Below are 15,453 nucleotides of genomic sequence, written 5' to 3'. Positions count from 1 at the left end.
AATGTGTGTGGCAACATCCAAACTTTTTTCCAACAGATATTATCAATAAATCTATTCCAATAAGGCATGACATAAGGTATAGATACAACATCCTGCTGAAACAAGGTTCGTATTGCTCTGTTGTTGAATGGACCAAAAGAGAAACAAATCTTTCCCACTGATGAGTCAATAGAAGGTAGGCTCTGAGGGTCAGGTCTTGACACGTTCCTGAATAACAGAGCAACACCTGAGGGAACGGCATCTAAAACAATTGCAAAAATGTTAGGTGTTACAGGGACCGTGTAAAGTGATAAGAATTCCTTATAACTAAGTAAAAGACCCTCTGCATTTACCAGTTGGCTCACCAATAGGATATTTCAGAACCAATATTCTAAAAACAAAGAAGTGTTTTTATACAATATATCCCATTTATTCCATATATAATATCTGTCCGGAGAAAAATTGTGCTTAGAAATTAAGGACCATGACAAGAACCTGTCGATGAAAAGCAGAAAGTATCACTGGAACTTTGTCAATATTATAATTGCAAACCAACATAAGTTAATTTAAGGCCACCAAAAGTAAAGAAGACATGATGAGGAAAGAAATTCCACATAGAAGTGCATCTTCATAGGAATTGTTTTATCCAATTGATCTTAACATGATTATTTAAAGTAGTAAAGTCCAGAAAATTCAGCCCACCAGTCTCATAAGTGTTCATTACAACAGTTTTCCTAATGTAATGGGTACGGTTTCTCCAAAGAAAGTTGAGAAGCATCTGGTCTATCTCCTTGCTTATGTTAGTCTAGAGATACCTTCAGCCTTGGTTATTAGGACTCTACATTTTAAAGATAAGTCCCTCTGTAGCCATTGATTTAGCTTCTTCTGTTTTTTTTTAATAAGAGGGTTAAAATTTAGTAAGTCTCTAGACTTCTGATCCTTTGTAATGGTTATGCCTAAATATGTAAGTTATTTTACTGGAATTCCATAATATGATGGTGTCACACAATCTTTGACAGCTATGAGTTCACATTTAATAATGTTAAGATATAGACCAGTCGTTTTGGAGTATTATCTGTCTCATTCTCATTGTTCTATCTGTGGCTTCTATCGCATCCGCGATTTCATGTCCCAGAATGCTTGTAAAATGTGCTCTGACGTCATCTTTTGGCGACTGGTTTAAATGGGAAACACGACATTCTCAAACATTAGTTCAACAATATTTAGATTTTCTGACCCTTAAAACTGTATATTCGTCTGCACAATGGGTCCTGTCGAGGTAACAGTTTCTACCGTTTATGCATGTACACTGTTTTCTTCTGGCCATATCAGGAATAGTTATGCAATCAACGGAAATCAAGTCTCCTGTTCCGATAACACGATTGCTAGCAATGTGATCGCAGCTAAGTTAGTTTGCACTAGCTACATGAACGCTTACAGACATGTTGTTAGTCATCTAGCTATCTACATTAGTTAGCTAATGTTACTGTAACGTTAAACATCTAGCTAGCACTATTTGTATCATACCCATTCAATATGTTTTAAAATGCTGCTATTGTTTAAAAAAAATCTGATATCCTAATTACATTAACTATGTGTCACTGTTCTTCGTCCAGCACCTCCACATGTCCGTGTTCTCCCAGAGTTTCTCTCCCTGTGGGCGCTTCCTGGCCGCCGGCAACAACTACGGCGAGATAGCGGTGTTCAGGTGAGACCAAGCGAAGTTGAGGACATGTCGTTTACTGGCTGCTTGCACTTTGAGTAGTGACAAATACAATGATATGAACAGAGATTATGTAATCAGCCTGTCTCTGCAATAAACATGTATAATTTAAATGTTTGAATGGATAAAGCACATTTTTATCTGAGATGCCCACGTCCAATGTATCCTATTTACTTGGGTTCTTTACAGTAAATTGCTATTTTAATCATTTTCCCCAGTCTCTCCTCAGCGCTTAGCCCAGATGCTACAGATCTGAGCCAGACACCCATCCTCACATTTACTGGTCAGTCTCTCTTTCCTTTGATGTGTTGAGACATTCTCTACTTGCTACTTTATGGTTGAACACCAGTGTGAAATAGCTTTCAAGACATGCTGTATCTCACCCTTCATCCCTAGATTGTGACACCTGTCTCTCCGTCTGCTCCTCTTACCCCTCTTCTATTTCTTAATTTTCTTTATTTCTCCCCCTCACTCATTTATTCTCTCTCAGCTCACGAGGGGCCCGTCTTCTCTCTCTTCTCTACGGACTCTCACCTCCTGAGTGCCGGCAATGGAGAGATCAGTGCATGGAGCTGGGCGGAGCTTATCAAGCGGGTAAGGCCGTTACAAGATAAAGCAAGCCTACCAAAATGAATGGCTGTTTAGTGTGAACAGTATGTATTTCTATACAGTCTATGAGGGTATGTGAGATGGACCCTGTTTCTCTCTCTCTCTCCCAGAATACCAAGGCTGCTTGGACAAGGAGGCCAAATTACAAGTAAGGCACCACTCGGCCGTACATTTGTTTTGAGAAAACACATGAAAGTTTGTCTGTGTGTGGACTGTGTACATTTGTGTTGGTTATTTTATCTCCAGATGTTTGTCTTTGCTGTCTGATGCTTGTAGCCAACAAGTGAGTATGTTTTTAAATGCTCCTCTTTGCAGATCCAGCCTGGAGATCCCAGAGATCAATGCCATGACTGTCAATCCCACAGTAAGTACACAGACACTTTTCAGATTCATTAAGTACCTCACTGTACTGAGACAAGTTCTCTACTTAATTATCTCTCTCGCTCTCAGGAGAACAGTCTAGTGATTGGTGGAGGGGACAATAACATCCACATAATGGATCTGGAAAGTGGTGTCTTTAAGGTTTGAGAGAAATTCATTTCTTCGATTGTGTCTCAAGATTCAGAAATGTGATGTTGAACATTTATATAAATATTATTTGTTGCTTACATCTCTTTTAATTTCTCTCCTCTCTCCCTCTTTCTTCCAATGATTTCTCTCTTCATCCTTCTCTCTCGCTATCCCACACTTAACCTTTATGTTCAATCTCTTTATTGCTCTCCCTCCCTTCCCCAGTCAGTGTTGCAGGGTCATACAGACTACATCCACTGTCTGAGTGTGAGAGAGAGGGAGGGGGAGATCCTCTCTGGGGGCGAGGACGGCGCTGTCAGGATATGGGGTGAGTGACGGATGAAGCAACCTATTACTGCTTCAGGTTCCCTTGTCAGTCACTGACACATTTGGAATCGATGCATGGTTGTATTAAATTATACTGTAGTGTTGTCATGTATCTCACTCTCTGAGCTCCGCCTACAGACCACAGGACCGGCCAATCCGTGCACTGCATTGAAGTCTACAAATACGAGGTAAGATATTGGGATGGATGGGTGCCTGCCCCTACCCTCCATATGTACAGAAGTTATAATGTAGCATCTTTCTTACATACAAAAGTATATTTCAGTTATTTTTTTCTTCACCAAAAACATGTTTGTGTTTATAACATGTTTATAACCTGTTTTGGTGATTTCTGGTATATCATCAAAATAAATCAATCTCCACCTATTTTTGTACTAATTAAGCAGTTGTTACCCGATTTAAGTACAATACCATTGGAAATTTATGTTGAAAGTTCCAACTAAGTTGAAATTGATGCTGTTGCTTTCTGTTGACCAGACATATTGATACGTGTGCAACAATGGTAATCAAGGAGCACCTTATAAACTGCACATGCACCAAAAACCCTGTATTTTGTCAAGTGACATTAAATCACTCATCGATGGGGCGGGGAGTATATGCACAGTTGAAACAACCACGGCTCAAAATACACATGGAAACTGGATGTATTTTTACATCACTGGTTAAAGGAAAACATGCAGAACAGTCAGCTACATTTTGTAATGTAGAATTTTGGTACAGGGGTCACCAAAACAGAAAGACAAACTCAACACTGTTTTTGTCAGTCACTCCTATCGATTATCACGTTGAAATCAATTGTTGCACGAGAGGAGGGAGATGAGGTTGTTGGTAAAGCATGACGCTTGCAACGCCAGGCTGGTGCGTTCAATTCCCATAGGGGACCAGTATGAAAAAGTAAGAAAACGTATGCACTCACTATTGCACGTCATTCTGGATAAGAGCATCTGCTCAATGACTAAAATGTAATAATGTTGCATGTCCTGTTAAAACTAACACAGCTCAAAAACCACACGGGATCTGGGAATAATGTGTACACCACTGGTTAAAGGACAATTTGTAGAAGACGGGTAGCTCCATTTTTAAGTTGTATTTTGATTCAAGTGGGTCGCCAACGCGGTAAGTATAACGCCACACTTTTTTGTTGTTAATCAATTCCATCGATATCACGCTGGAATCAATAGAACGGGGCCAACGTTTGGGGTGTCGCGCTGTTTTGATCTAACACTATTCAAGGCCACACGGAAACTTGGAATAACCTATACATTGTTGTTTAGATGAGAATGTGTAGAAGGCTTCTATCTATATTTTGGAATGTTGATTTCAGGAGGCTGCCATCATGGAAAGGGGTGGTGGGGGGGGGGGGTGCTTTCTGTTAACTTCAACTAATCACAACCCTCCATAGGATATCAACAGTGACAACGGTTGGCTGCTATTTAAGTGATAGTTTGACTGTCAAATTTGTGCATTGGTGTGTGGTTAGCGTCTTTTATAGAGAACTGCCATTTCAGAAAGAAAATGATGGCTGTCTTAAGTCCTGCGAACCCCAGCGCGTATGACAAAATCAGCAGTACAAAACCAAACATATTGATATGTTTTAAGCAATTGATATTTTGTCATCGTGTTGACTATACATTTTTTATAATAACATCACCAATCTGAGGTAAAAGGATGTGCAACCCCCCCCCCCCCCCCCCAATTTCATGTGGTCAAACCATTAGCTTGTGTAGTTGGGGAATATACATTTAATTAGATATGGCAAAATAATTATCTTAATTTAGGATGATAGTAAGTCAAGAAAACAGATTTTTTTTTCAATTATCACTTGTTTAACAGTTTAGTGATGACAAAATGCTCCTTAACACAATTTAACCAGACAGGTGGTCTTCACTAGAGCCTGCATAGGGCCTGTGCAGCAGGCTGAACATTTGACATCCATATTATATGGCACCTTTCTGCAGATTGCTGAACAAAATACACATCAAACTACAAACAAAATCTTTCTCCCTTCTGTCTCACTCCCCCTCTCTTCCTAGGAATGCGCCCGCCCCCAATATGGCAAGTGGATCAGCTGCCTGACGACAGAATCTGATTGGATGGTGAGGAAAGGGCAGCCCTTGCAATTAGTCAACAGTCCCTTCCCCATAGGATGAGCTCTCTCTCTTTCTAGAAATTGTAATGACTTGTTCAGTACCTCAGTCTGAAATGTGGCACTTATGTTATCAGTGTGGCTGCCGTGGCGATGCGTTAGAACAGTCGCCAAGGTCAAATCACCCTGTGGAATGCCTCGCGCTGTTGTCGTTTACTCCTTCAGGATGAAATGATTTGCAATGCAGATACTGTAACATTACTCAGCATTTTCCTCCTGTAATTTGATCTCCTTTAATGTAATTAAATAATTCCCCCTTACCCCTGTCCCTTATTTTCCCTCACCAGCTCTGTGGAGGAGGCCCATCCCTCTCTCTATGGCACCTCCGCTCCATGTCACCCACCTCCATCTTCCCTCTCTCCGGATGCCAGCGACAAGCCAACTTTTACCAGGACATGGTGAGACGTGTGTGTAATCTTCAGGGTGTGTGTGGGTCAGACTGTGTGTGAAGGGAGAAAGAGTTTATTGGTTTGTCTTTCTCCAACTGTAGACACTAGTCCGTCTGTTTGTGTGTGTGTGTATTTGTGACCTCTCTCCCGCCTGTAGATCTTGTCGGTGGGCGAGGGCCAGTGTGTGTCCCACTGTCTCCTGGGGGGAGAGGTAAAGGCTCAGATCCCCTGCACCCCCCACTCCCTCAACACGCTGGCACTGAACCTCAACAGCACTGATAACAGGGTGAGAGTCGTTTAGACAAACCATCTGAACACTACATTACTCATCCAACCCCTCAGGTTAAATTTCCTTCTTTGCTTGTCCCGCTTGTGGTCTACCTGTTCTCGTTCACAAATCCTGTGTGGCTCAGTTGGTAGACCATGGCGCTTGCAATGCCAGGGTTCTAGGTTCGATCCCCATGGGGTACCAGTACGAAAAAGTAAAGTTATTATGCACTCACTACTGTAAGACACTGTGGTATGGAGCGTCTACTAATGACTACAATGTAATAAATAGTTTTGTCCACATCAGAGCTTCAGTACATGGTATAATTGATATTCAGTTTTGATATGGTCTGTCGATATGGTTGAGTTTTGTTAAGCAGGGACAGTGGTGGCTTTCAGTGTATGAAGGACGTGGTTGTCATGTTGTGTTCTGTTGTCTTTGCTGTTCCAGGTGCTCACAGTAGGTGGAAGCAGTCACCAGATAGACGTATTCACCAACCTGTCCTACAGAACCTTCTCGTTGTCTTTCTGAGGACACACACACAACCCCATTTAAGCTCATAATGTGCTGTCTTGGATAATTGTATTTCACTATTCTGTACCTTTGCTCATGCCTCTCTTGTTCGAAGGACTCCCATTCCAGGATTCATGTTTTTTATGATAATAAAATATTTTGATCACTTTTCCAAATCTGTGCTTCAGTCTTGATAAATTTGTCCCGGTTTTATGCTCTGAATGAATAAATTGTCTGAAATATCTGTATGTATTGTCTACATAAAGTCTTGGATTATTCCATTTAGAATTCTAGAATATTGGGTTCCCTCCCCAGTTTTCCTATTTCCTATTTGCAGCGAGTGTAAGTAACCCTGCCAAATACTACAATAATCCCATTAAACAAGTATAGTACAAACAGCCCTATTTCGTTTTTTTGTATGTATTGATGAGACAAGATAAAGCACATTGAGCAAGAAGGGAGATGGGATGAACAGAGAGGAGGGAGAAGCACATGATTTGGATGAAAGTAACTCCACAACACTCAGGTGTGGCCTGAAGACGTGGACCAGTCTAAGGCTCCGAACTTTCCTGAGTCACCCCCCCGGAACCAAGACGTCTGGAACGGTCAACAGATCCTAGCATTTCTTCTTCGGACTGACCAATTGCACAAGTCATCGTTTTGGTGATCGCAATTGATCATTTTGTAGCACGACGCGTTTGAAATACGCATAGAAATTTAGCTACACTAGAGGAATTATTCCTATACCGTTATCTAGCCGAGTTGTGTTTTGCGTTTATCAAATTTCCACGAGAAAGTAACTTTTAACTTCGTCTGTGGGCGAGCGGCTTGCTCATGGCAATCCCCAAAGATCCCGGATACAAACGAATCTAGCCTCTGCTCAGACAGTCACTGCTGATCCTAGCTGCTGATAATGCCCTCTGGTTACATGGTAGGTAAGTGTGTTAAACCCACATTTCTATGGTTTAAACTAAATCAAACGTTGTGGTGTGTGTCATCAACTGTTTTTGAATAGTTTGCGATTGTACCTAATTTACGACGAGTGTTATTGTTGCGACCTAGCCAACTTGTTTTTCTCAGACAGCTGACGATTGTAGGGACTAGGGAGGGACACTTTCCCAGGATTTTCAGTAATGGTTTCATTGATAATCACGACGAAGAAGAAGCCCTAGCAAATATTTTAACTATGTACCAATGTGTCAGGATTCAATTTCAAGAACTAACTTGCTCGCCCCTTGTACTCTTTCCTGTTTTTATTATGGAACAAAAAACTGTCCTCAGTCTTTTTGTATTCTTTCGCCCTAAATCGGCGACGCGGACAGACATGAGGGATTCTTGAGTTGTCCCCGAAAATACTTTGCTCACTTAGTGAATATCAAAGAAAAAGTATGTTTCTATGATACCTATATCCTCTCTACTATTTAACCATATAACATTTCCCCCAACGTTTGTTTTAACTTCTTCCCAATCCAGCTCACCTTCAACCATACATGCAAGCTGATGTTTCATGTGGTTAATATAGGCCTATATTTAATGTGTGTGGAGAGAGGGCAAACGGTTGGAAACGTTAAATTTAGAGACAGCTGTTCTAGTGAACAGGGAAGGGAGGGTGCATACAGGGACTGGGTTGGCATACAGTCAGGGAAGTTTTGACAATGACAGACTACAGGTTGTCTCCTCACTCTGTCTCTGTATATTGTCATTGATAAATATTCCATACAGACGGTTCTTTTTCAGGGTATGGTCCAAAGAAGGGAGCTGAGGAAAGCCTGAAACAAACCAAATACTGTGAAGGCGCCCACCATTTCTCCGCCCATAGCTCAGAGAGGAAGAGAAACCAAGGGATTGAGACCGAAGCAGTTCAATGGATGAAAACGTTGCATGGACTGTAGATTGAAAGAGGAAGAACTTCATCCTCTCAGATTTTTGCTTTTGATCACTGCTTGTACAACCTTTCAGGCCCCTCTGCCTGTTATTTTGTTTCTTGTAAGAGGTGCGTGATAACTTGACGCAGAGATGACAGTGAGACTGTGGGATAAGCAAGAGTGGTAACTGAGAAGAGCAGTGACGTGAATCCTTACATCCGTATGCTACCCACTGGAATATCTTAAGTATTAGCTAATCAAGCAACAACAATCCATCTACCTTGGACACAGACTAACAACTGAGCACTTTCAGACGCTCATGGATGTAGTGACTGACTGCCAGAACGCAATTTGACGAGGATAGTCTCTTTGCCCATGTGTAGAGTTTAACGTGTCAGAAGTCCTTCACCAGTCTGTCATTGCAGCCCAACTTTAAGGGGGAAAAACACTTTACCGGACTGATGGAAAGAGAACTTAGGTAAACCTGTGATGAGTCGGAATGTGGTGCTGCAAATAACTGGGAATCCCCTACTGGAGATAGTGGGAGGAACTGGAACTGAGGTGGAACCAGAACCAACCGAGGCCTAAGCACGACAACTGAATGCCATGTACTAAACTGGAAATAAGCTTGATTTAACTGGTAATATTGCACTTGCGAGGTAACAGGAATAGTTTGTAATATTGAATAATAATTCTGGACTGGAACTGATCTGGGAAATCAACTGGAAATGAAATTGCAATGTAAGTGTTTTGTGGATGTTTTCTGTACAAAATCTTCCTCCATTCTGAACTGGTAGCGTTGGGGGGGGAGACTGTTTCATCCTGGGATTTGGGAAGACTGGAATCTGTTCCTGTGGAACTGCATTTATTGGGAGAGGATTACTGAAACCAACAGCACCGTCTGCAGAAATGGCGGGCCCGGGAAAGGACTACAACCATCTCTTCAAACTGCTCATCATTGGAGACTCCAGTCAGTGCATCTTAACTTCCATTTTCATACAAAGTTCCTGTGGTCCCTTAGTGCTTACTCTGTCTGTGTTAAAATAGTAGTGTAATTCAAGTGTGCCGTGCTGTTACACTGATGTTTAGCAGGCAGCTCATATTGTACGAGTTGTGATTTAAAGAATTAGGCTAATAATACGGCTTAATCTCCTTAGTAACACAGCAAATATCAGTCAATCTGCTTGTCATTGGGTGATTATGATGAACATGCCTCACTTACTCACCAAGCTTACAGTTCTGATGACTTACAAAGGAGACTTATTTGTCGCTAACTCTTCAGACAATATGATAGATTTTAAAACATTTACCCATGCTCTAGTGATGTGGCTTGCCATATGTAGGCTACTAGTAATGGGACAGTAAGTAGTCTGATACTGTCTACTCAGAAGTGAATGAAGAAAGGCCTAATCACCTAACCTCTTATCCCTGTCTGACCTCTCTGTTCTAGATGTAGGGAAGAGCAGTCTACTACTGCGATTTGCAGATAACTCCTTCTCTGGTGAGTTGCTGTTCTCTATCTGGTCAATATATACTATTAAACCATTTGAATGCGAGTGGTTAGGAACTGTGTTTTTTAAAATATTTTCTTCAAGATTGTGTGCTTAGCATGTCACTGAGTTAACCTTGCTGCTTTGGCCTGCAGGTAGCTACATCACTACGATCGGCGTGGACTTCAAGATCCGTACGGTGGACATCGACGGGGAGCGAGTCAAACTGCAGATCTGGGACACGGCGGGCCAGGAGCGCTTCAGGACCATCACCTCAACGTAATCTATCATCTATATCAATGATCTATCTACACGTATAGAAGCTATATATCAATACGAACGCTGTTTATCACCATAGTTGGTTTGAATTTACTCTCAATTTCAGTTAGTTTCATTCTTTCAGTTTTATAGTCATTAACTCAGTGAAGTGCTATTGATACCAGCCCGGGACAAAGTGCCAGCCAACGATAACTATCACCCGAAAAACAATGCAGCGATTTCCTGTTTTTATACAGTACTCTTTTACAATCCTTTGCTATTTTCCACTTTCTCCCTGTTTCTCCTACCAGGTATTATAGAAATACCCACGGTGTGATTATTGTTTACGACGTCACCAACCCAGAGTCGTTTGTGAACGTGAAGAGGTGGCTTAATGAGATCACTCAGAACTGTGACAACGTCTGTAAGATCCTAGGTGAGTTTGGTGTGCTGATGTGATGGATGGATGAAGAGTAAAATAGGAAGAAAATTAGGAATGAAGAAAATTCACTGAGGAATGACTTAGACTTCCAGTCCAATGTGGTAGTGTTATGCCCGATTGTGAACTGATAAACATACACTATATATGCACAAGTATGTGGACACCCTTTCAAATGAGTGGATTCAGCTATTTCAGCCACACTCGTTGCTGACAGGTGTATAAAATCAAGCACTCCGCCATGCAATCTCCATAGACGAACATTAGCAGTAGAATGGTCTTACTGAAGATCTTAGTGACTTTCAACATTACATTTACATTTACATTTAAGTCATTTAGCAGACGCTCTTATCCAGAGCGACTTACAAATTGGTGCGTTCACCTTAAGACATCCAGTGGAACAGCCACTTTACAATAGTGCATCTAAATCCTTTAAGGGGGGGAGGGTGAGAAGGATTACTTTATCCTATCCTAGGTATTCCTGAAAGAGGTGGGGTTTCAGGTGTCTCCGGAAGGTGGTGATTGACTCCGCTGTCCTGGCGTCGTGAGGGAGTTTGTTCCACCATTGGGGGGCCAGAGCAGCGAACAGTTTTGACTGGGCTGCGCGGGAACTGTACTTCCTCAGTGGTAGGGAGGCGAGCAGGCCAGAGGTGGATGAACGCAGTGCCCTTGTTTGGGTGTAGGGCCTGATCAGAGCCTGGAGGTACTGAGGTGCCGTTCCCCTCACAGCTCCGTAGGCAAGCACCATGGTCTTGTAGCGGATGCGAGCTTCAACTGGAAGCCAGTGGAGAGAGCGGAGGAGTGGGGTGACGTGAGAGAACTTGGGAAGGTTGAACACCAGACGGGCTGCGGCGTTCTGGATGAGTTGTAGGGGTTTTATGGCACAGGCAGGGAGCCCAGCCAACAGCGAGTTGCAGTAATCCAGACGGGAGATGACAAGTGCCTGGATTAGGACCTGCGCTGCTTCCTGTGTGAGGCAGGGTCGTACTCTGCGGATGTTGTAGAGCATGAACCTACAAGAACGGGCCACCGCCTTGATGTTAGTTGAGAACGACAGGGTGTTGTCCAGGATCACGCCAAGGTTCTTAGCGCTCTGGGAGGAGGACACAATGGAGTTGTCAACCGTGATGGCGAGATCATGGAACGGGCAGTCCTTCCCCGGGAGGATGAGCAGCTCCGTCTTGCCGAGGTTCAGCTTGAGGTGGTGATCCGTCATCCACACTGATATGTCTGCTAGACATGCAGAGATGCGATTCGCCACCTGGTCATCAGAAGGGGGAAAGGAGAAGATTAATTGTGTGTCGTCTGCATAGCAATGATAGGAGAGACCATGTGAGGTTATGACAGAGCCAAGTGACTTGGTGTATAGCGAGAATAGGAGAGGGCCTAGAACAGAGCCCTGGGGGACGCCAGTGGTGAGAGCGCGTGGTGAGGAGACAGATTCTCGCCACGCCACCTGGTAGGAGCGACCTGTCAGGTAGGACGCAATCCAAGCGTGGGCCGCGCCTATAACATAGCACGGTCATGTCATAGGATGCCACCTTTCCAACAAGTCATGTCCAAGTGCTGTTATTGTGAAGTGGAAATGTCTAGGAGCAACAACGGCTCAGCCGCGAAGTGGTAGGCCACACAAGCTCACAGAATGGGACTGCCGAGTTCTGAAGTGCGTAAAAATAATCTGTCCTCTGTTGCAACACTCACTACTGAGTTCCACATTGCCTCTGGAAGCAACGTCAGCACAAGAACTGTTCGTCGGGAGCTTCATGAAATGGATTTCCATGGTTGAGCAGCCGGGGCTGTTTTTCATGGTTTGGGCTAGGCCCCTTAGTTCGAGTGAAGGGAAATCTTAACGCTACAGCATACAATGACATTCTAGATGATTCTGTGTTTCCAACTTTGTGGCGACAGTTTGGGGAAGGCCCTTTCCTGTTTCAGCATGACAATGCCCCCATGCACAATGCGAGGTCCATACAGAAATGGTTTGTCAAGATTGTTGTGTAAGAACTTGACTGGCCTGCACAGAGCCCTGACCTCAACCCCATCGAACTCCCTTGGGATGAATTGGAACGGCGACTGCGAGCCAGGCCTAATCGCCCAACATCAGTGCCTGACCTCACTAATGCTCTCGTGGCTGAATGGATTCTTGTCCTTGCAGCAATCTTCTAACATCTAGTGGAATGCCTTCTCAGAAGAGTGGAGGCTGTTACAGCAGCAAAGGGGGGGACCAACTCCATATTAATGCCCATGATTTTGTAATGAGATGTTCAACGAGCAGGTGTCCACATACGTTTGGTCATGTAGTGTACTATGCTGTCCAAAACATCTTTCATTCATCCCCACTTCTTTCTCTCGCCCTCCCTCAGTGGGGAACAAGAATGACGACCCCTCCAAGAAGCAGGTGGACTCCCAGGATGCAATGCGTTTCGGGGAGTCGGTTGGCGTCCGGGTATTTGAGACGAGCGCCAAAGAAAACATCAACGTGGAAGAGGTGACCTTAGTAGCCATGTTCTAAACTCAGGGTGTATCTCATTCACTTCCTCATTAATAATAATAAAAAACAAACTAAGCCTCAAATATCCCAGATGTCTTTGGGAAAGCTGAGCTTGAGACCTGATATGGCTCTCACAGGGAATTATCAGTTTATTATGCTTTTTTTAATGACAAGAAATATATAATAATTACACTGCCAATAAATTGTCCACACCAGTGTGACAATGGTCATCTCATATCTCTAAAACAGTTAATTTATTTCAACTTAGTTCTGGTGGCTAATTCCCTTTCCAAGGAATAGCACTTCTGTATGTATCTGGGTGTGTATGTATTTTACAGTCATTGCCCTGTTTCTTTCCTTCTCCCCATCTCTCCTTCCCTCAGATGTTTATGGCTTTCACTCACATGGTCCTTCGGACAAAGAAGCAGAGTCAGAGTCGTGCAGAGAGAGAGCGGGAACGAGAGAAGGAAACGGTCGACATCAATTCTCACAGACACAGAGAGAGGAGGAAGAGGGGGAAGAAGTGTTGCTGAGGGAGAGAAAGGAAGGCGATTTTCTAAGAACAGGACAGACCAATGGAGAGTCGAGCATCCAAAGTCTGTCTGCACTCATGGGGAAAGAGCCAGGACATTACATGTTGACATTGCACTGAGGCAAGATTACAAGAGGGTGAGGACAGAGAACCACTATTATGTGCCGAATTTTTACCTTAGCAGTTATTTTTTATGAATGCATAATAATGTCATTTTATCATTAAAAGGGAAACTGGATCCCCACTGTGTCAAACTGTCATTAAAACCCCTAATTGAGGAAATACACTAATGACTTCAAAAGTGACTAGAGTGATGTATATGTCTTATTTGTAATGAAAAAGACTGTCGTGAAAAATGTAACATGTCTAAATAAACAGTGAGCAATAAAGTGAATGTGTACCTTTATATGCAATATAGGTGACATTGTTGCCGGTGATGTCTGGTGAGGACCTGCCTTACAACAGGCCTACAAACCCTCAGTGCAGCCTCTCAGCCTATTGCGGACAGTCTGAGCACTGATGGAGGGATTGTGCGTTCCTGCATGGTGTAACTCAGGCAGTTGTTGTTGCCATCTTGTACCTGTCCCGCAGGTGTGATTTCCGGATGACACTGTAAGGACAATCGGCTGTCCGTCCTGTCTCCCTGTAGCGCTGTCTTAGGCGTCTCACAGTACGCACATTGCAATTTATTGCCCTGGCCACATCTGCAGTCCTCATGCCTCCTTGCAGTATGCCTAAGGCACATTCACGCAGATGAGCAGGGACCCTGGGCATCTTTCTTTTTGTGTTTTTCAGAGTCAGTAGAAAGGCCTCTTTAGTGTCCTAAGTTTTCATAAATGTGACCTGTCTTAGCGACCGTTCTACAGGTGCATGTTCATTAATTGTTTATGGTTCATTGAACGAGCATGGGAAACGGTGTTTAAACCAACGTCATACATCTGCCCGGTACCATTGAAACTGGGATTAATCCGTGAAGAGCAAACTTCTCCAGCATGTGGCCATCAAATGTGAGCATTTGCCCACTGAAGTCGGTTACGACGCAGAACTCCAGTCACGTCAAGACCCTGGTGAGGATGACGAGCACACAGATGAGCTTCCCTGAGATGGTTTCTGACAGTTTGTGTAGAAATTCTTTGCTTGTTCAAACCCAGAACTTCTTCAGCTGTCCGGATGATGAGATGAAAAGTTGTGTTTATACAGCAAAGCCCAGCACATTAAAACCTGCTTGTGAAAAGCTGCCAATTTCACAGGAAGTTTACCCACAATATTTGTAGTAAAAAAGTCAACCTTCCGAGCTTCTGAAAAACAAAATGAGGTACAATATTCCAGAAACTGTGTTTTTTTAAGTACCTTTTAACCCAGTTGACTTATATCTAATTAAAGAAAGTGAAGTCTAAGACATTTAGACCGCCATCACAAAAACCCTGTTGGTGATAACATCTCTTATCTTATGGCTTGTTTTTCCATGTGAATTTGTACAATAGCCTATCTATCTACAGTAAGTGGATTTGGGAATGTCAATAGATAGCCCCTCAGTTTTGGACAAAAGCACCCTCTTTTGAAGACTTAAATCCCTCCCTAACCATGAGGATTTTTTATAGATTCAGTTACAGGATTCAAATGAAGATTATTCTCAGCCTTAAGATTTTTGGTTATCTTTACACCAAGGCAGGTTACAGTATATTTTTCCAGAGATGTTACAATCTGCTGGATTGACAGCTCATTTCAGAACAAACATCTCACATTTGGAAAGATTTAAATCCAAACCTGAGATTTTGGGGAACAGCTTCACGTTATCCAATGCTAATCTAGCTTGTGACATCTTTCAAAAACAAAGTGAGGTGTCATCCGCCAGTTGGGATATCTTGACCTCTCTGGCCTGGAATGTAAATGCCT

General features: G+C 43.0%; 2 protein-coding genes across 2 annotated transcripts; both read left to right on the top strand.

Annotated features, from left to right (window-relative positions):
- The first annotated feature begins 1,132 nt into the window (after positions 1-1,132).
- thoc6 (THO complex 6) lies at positions 1,133-6,658 on the top strand. Its single transcript, XM_029635320.2, has 13 exons — positions 1,133-1,258; positions 1,596-1,687; positions 1,921-1,985; positions 2,193-2,296; positions 2,422-2,459; positions 2,627-2,675; positions 2,762-2,833; positions 3,047-3,149; positions 3,287-3,336; positions 5,200-5,262; positions 5,600-5,710; positions 5,859-5,987; positions 6,420-6,658. Exons 1-13 carry the CDS (start codon positions 1,244-1,246, stop codon positions 6,498-6,500), a joined length of 972 nt encoding a protein of 323 aa, XP_029491180.1. The 5' UTR covers positions 1,133-1,243; the 3' UTR covers positions 6,501-6,658.
- A 765-nt stretch (positions 6,659-7,423) lies between these two features.
- Positions 7,424-13,951, top strand: si:dkey-16l2.16 (ras-related protein Rab-35). The gene is made up of 6 exons (XM_029635332.2): positions 7,424-9,317; positions 9,798-9,848; positions 9,993-10,116; positions 10,407-10,531; positions 12,898-13,022; positions 13,409-13,951. Exons 1-6 carry the CDS (start codon positions 9,257-9,259, stop codon positions 13,556-13,558), a joined length of 636 nt encoding a protein of 211 aa, XP_029491192.1. The 5' UTR covers positions 7,424-9,256; the 3' UTR covers positions 13,559-13,951.
- The last annotated feature ends 1,502 nt before the right edge of the window (positions 13,952-15,453 follow it).

This window comes from Oncorhynchus nerka, linkage group LG26 (genome assembly GCF_034236695.1).
Source record: "Oncorhynchus nerka isolate Pitt River linkage group LG26, Oner_Uvic_2.0, whole genome shotgun sequence".
NCBI lineage: Eukaryota > Metazoa > Chordata > Actinopteri > Salmoniformes > Salmonidae > Oncorhynchus > Oncorhynchus nerka.
This window is presented reverse-complemented; position numbering and strand designations above follow the sequence as displayed.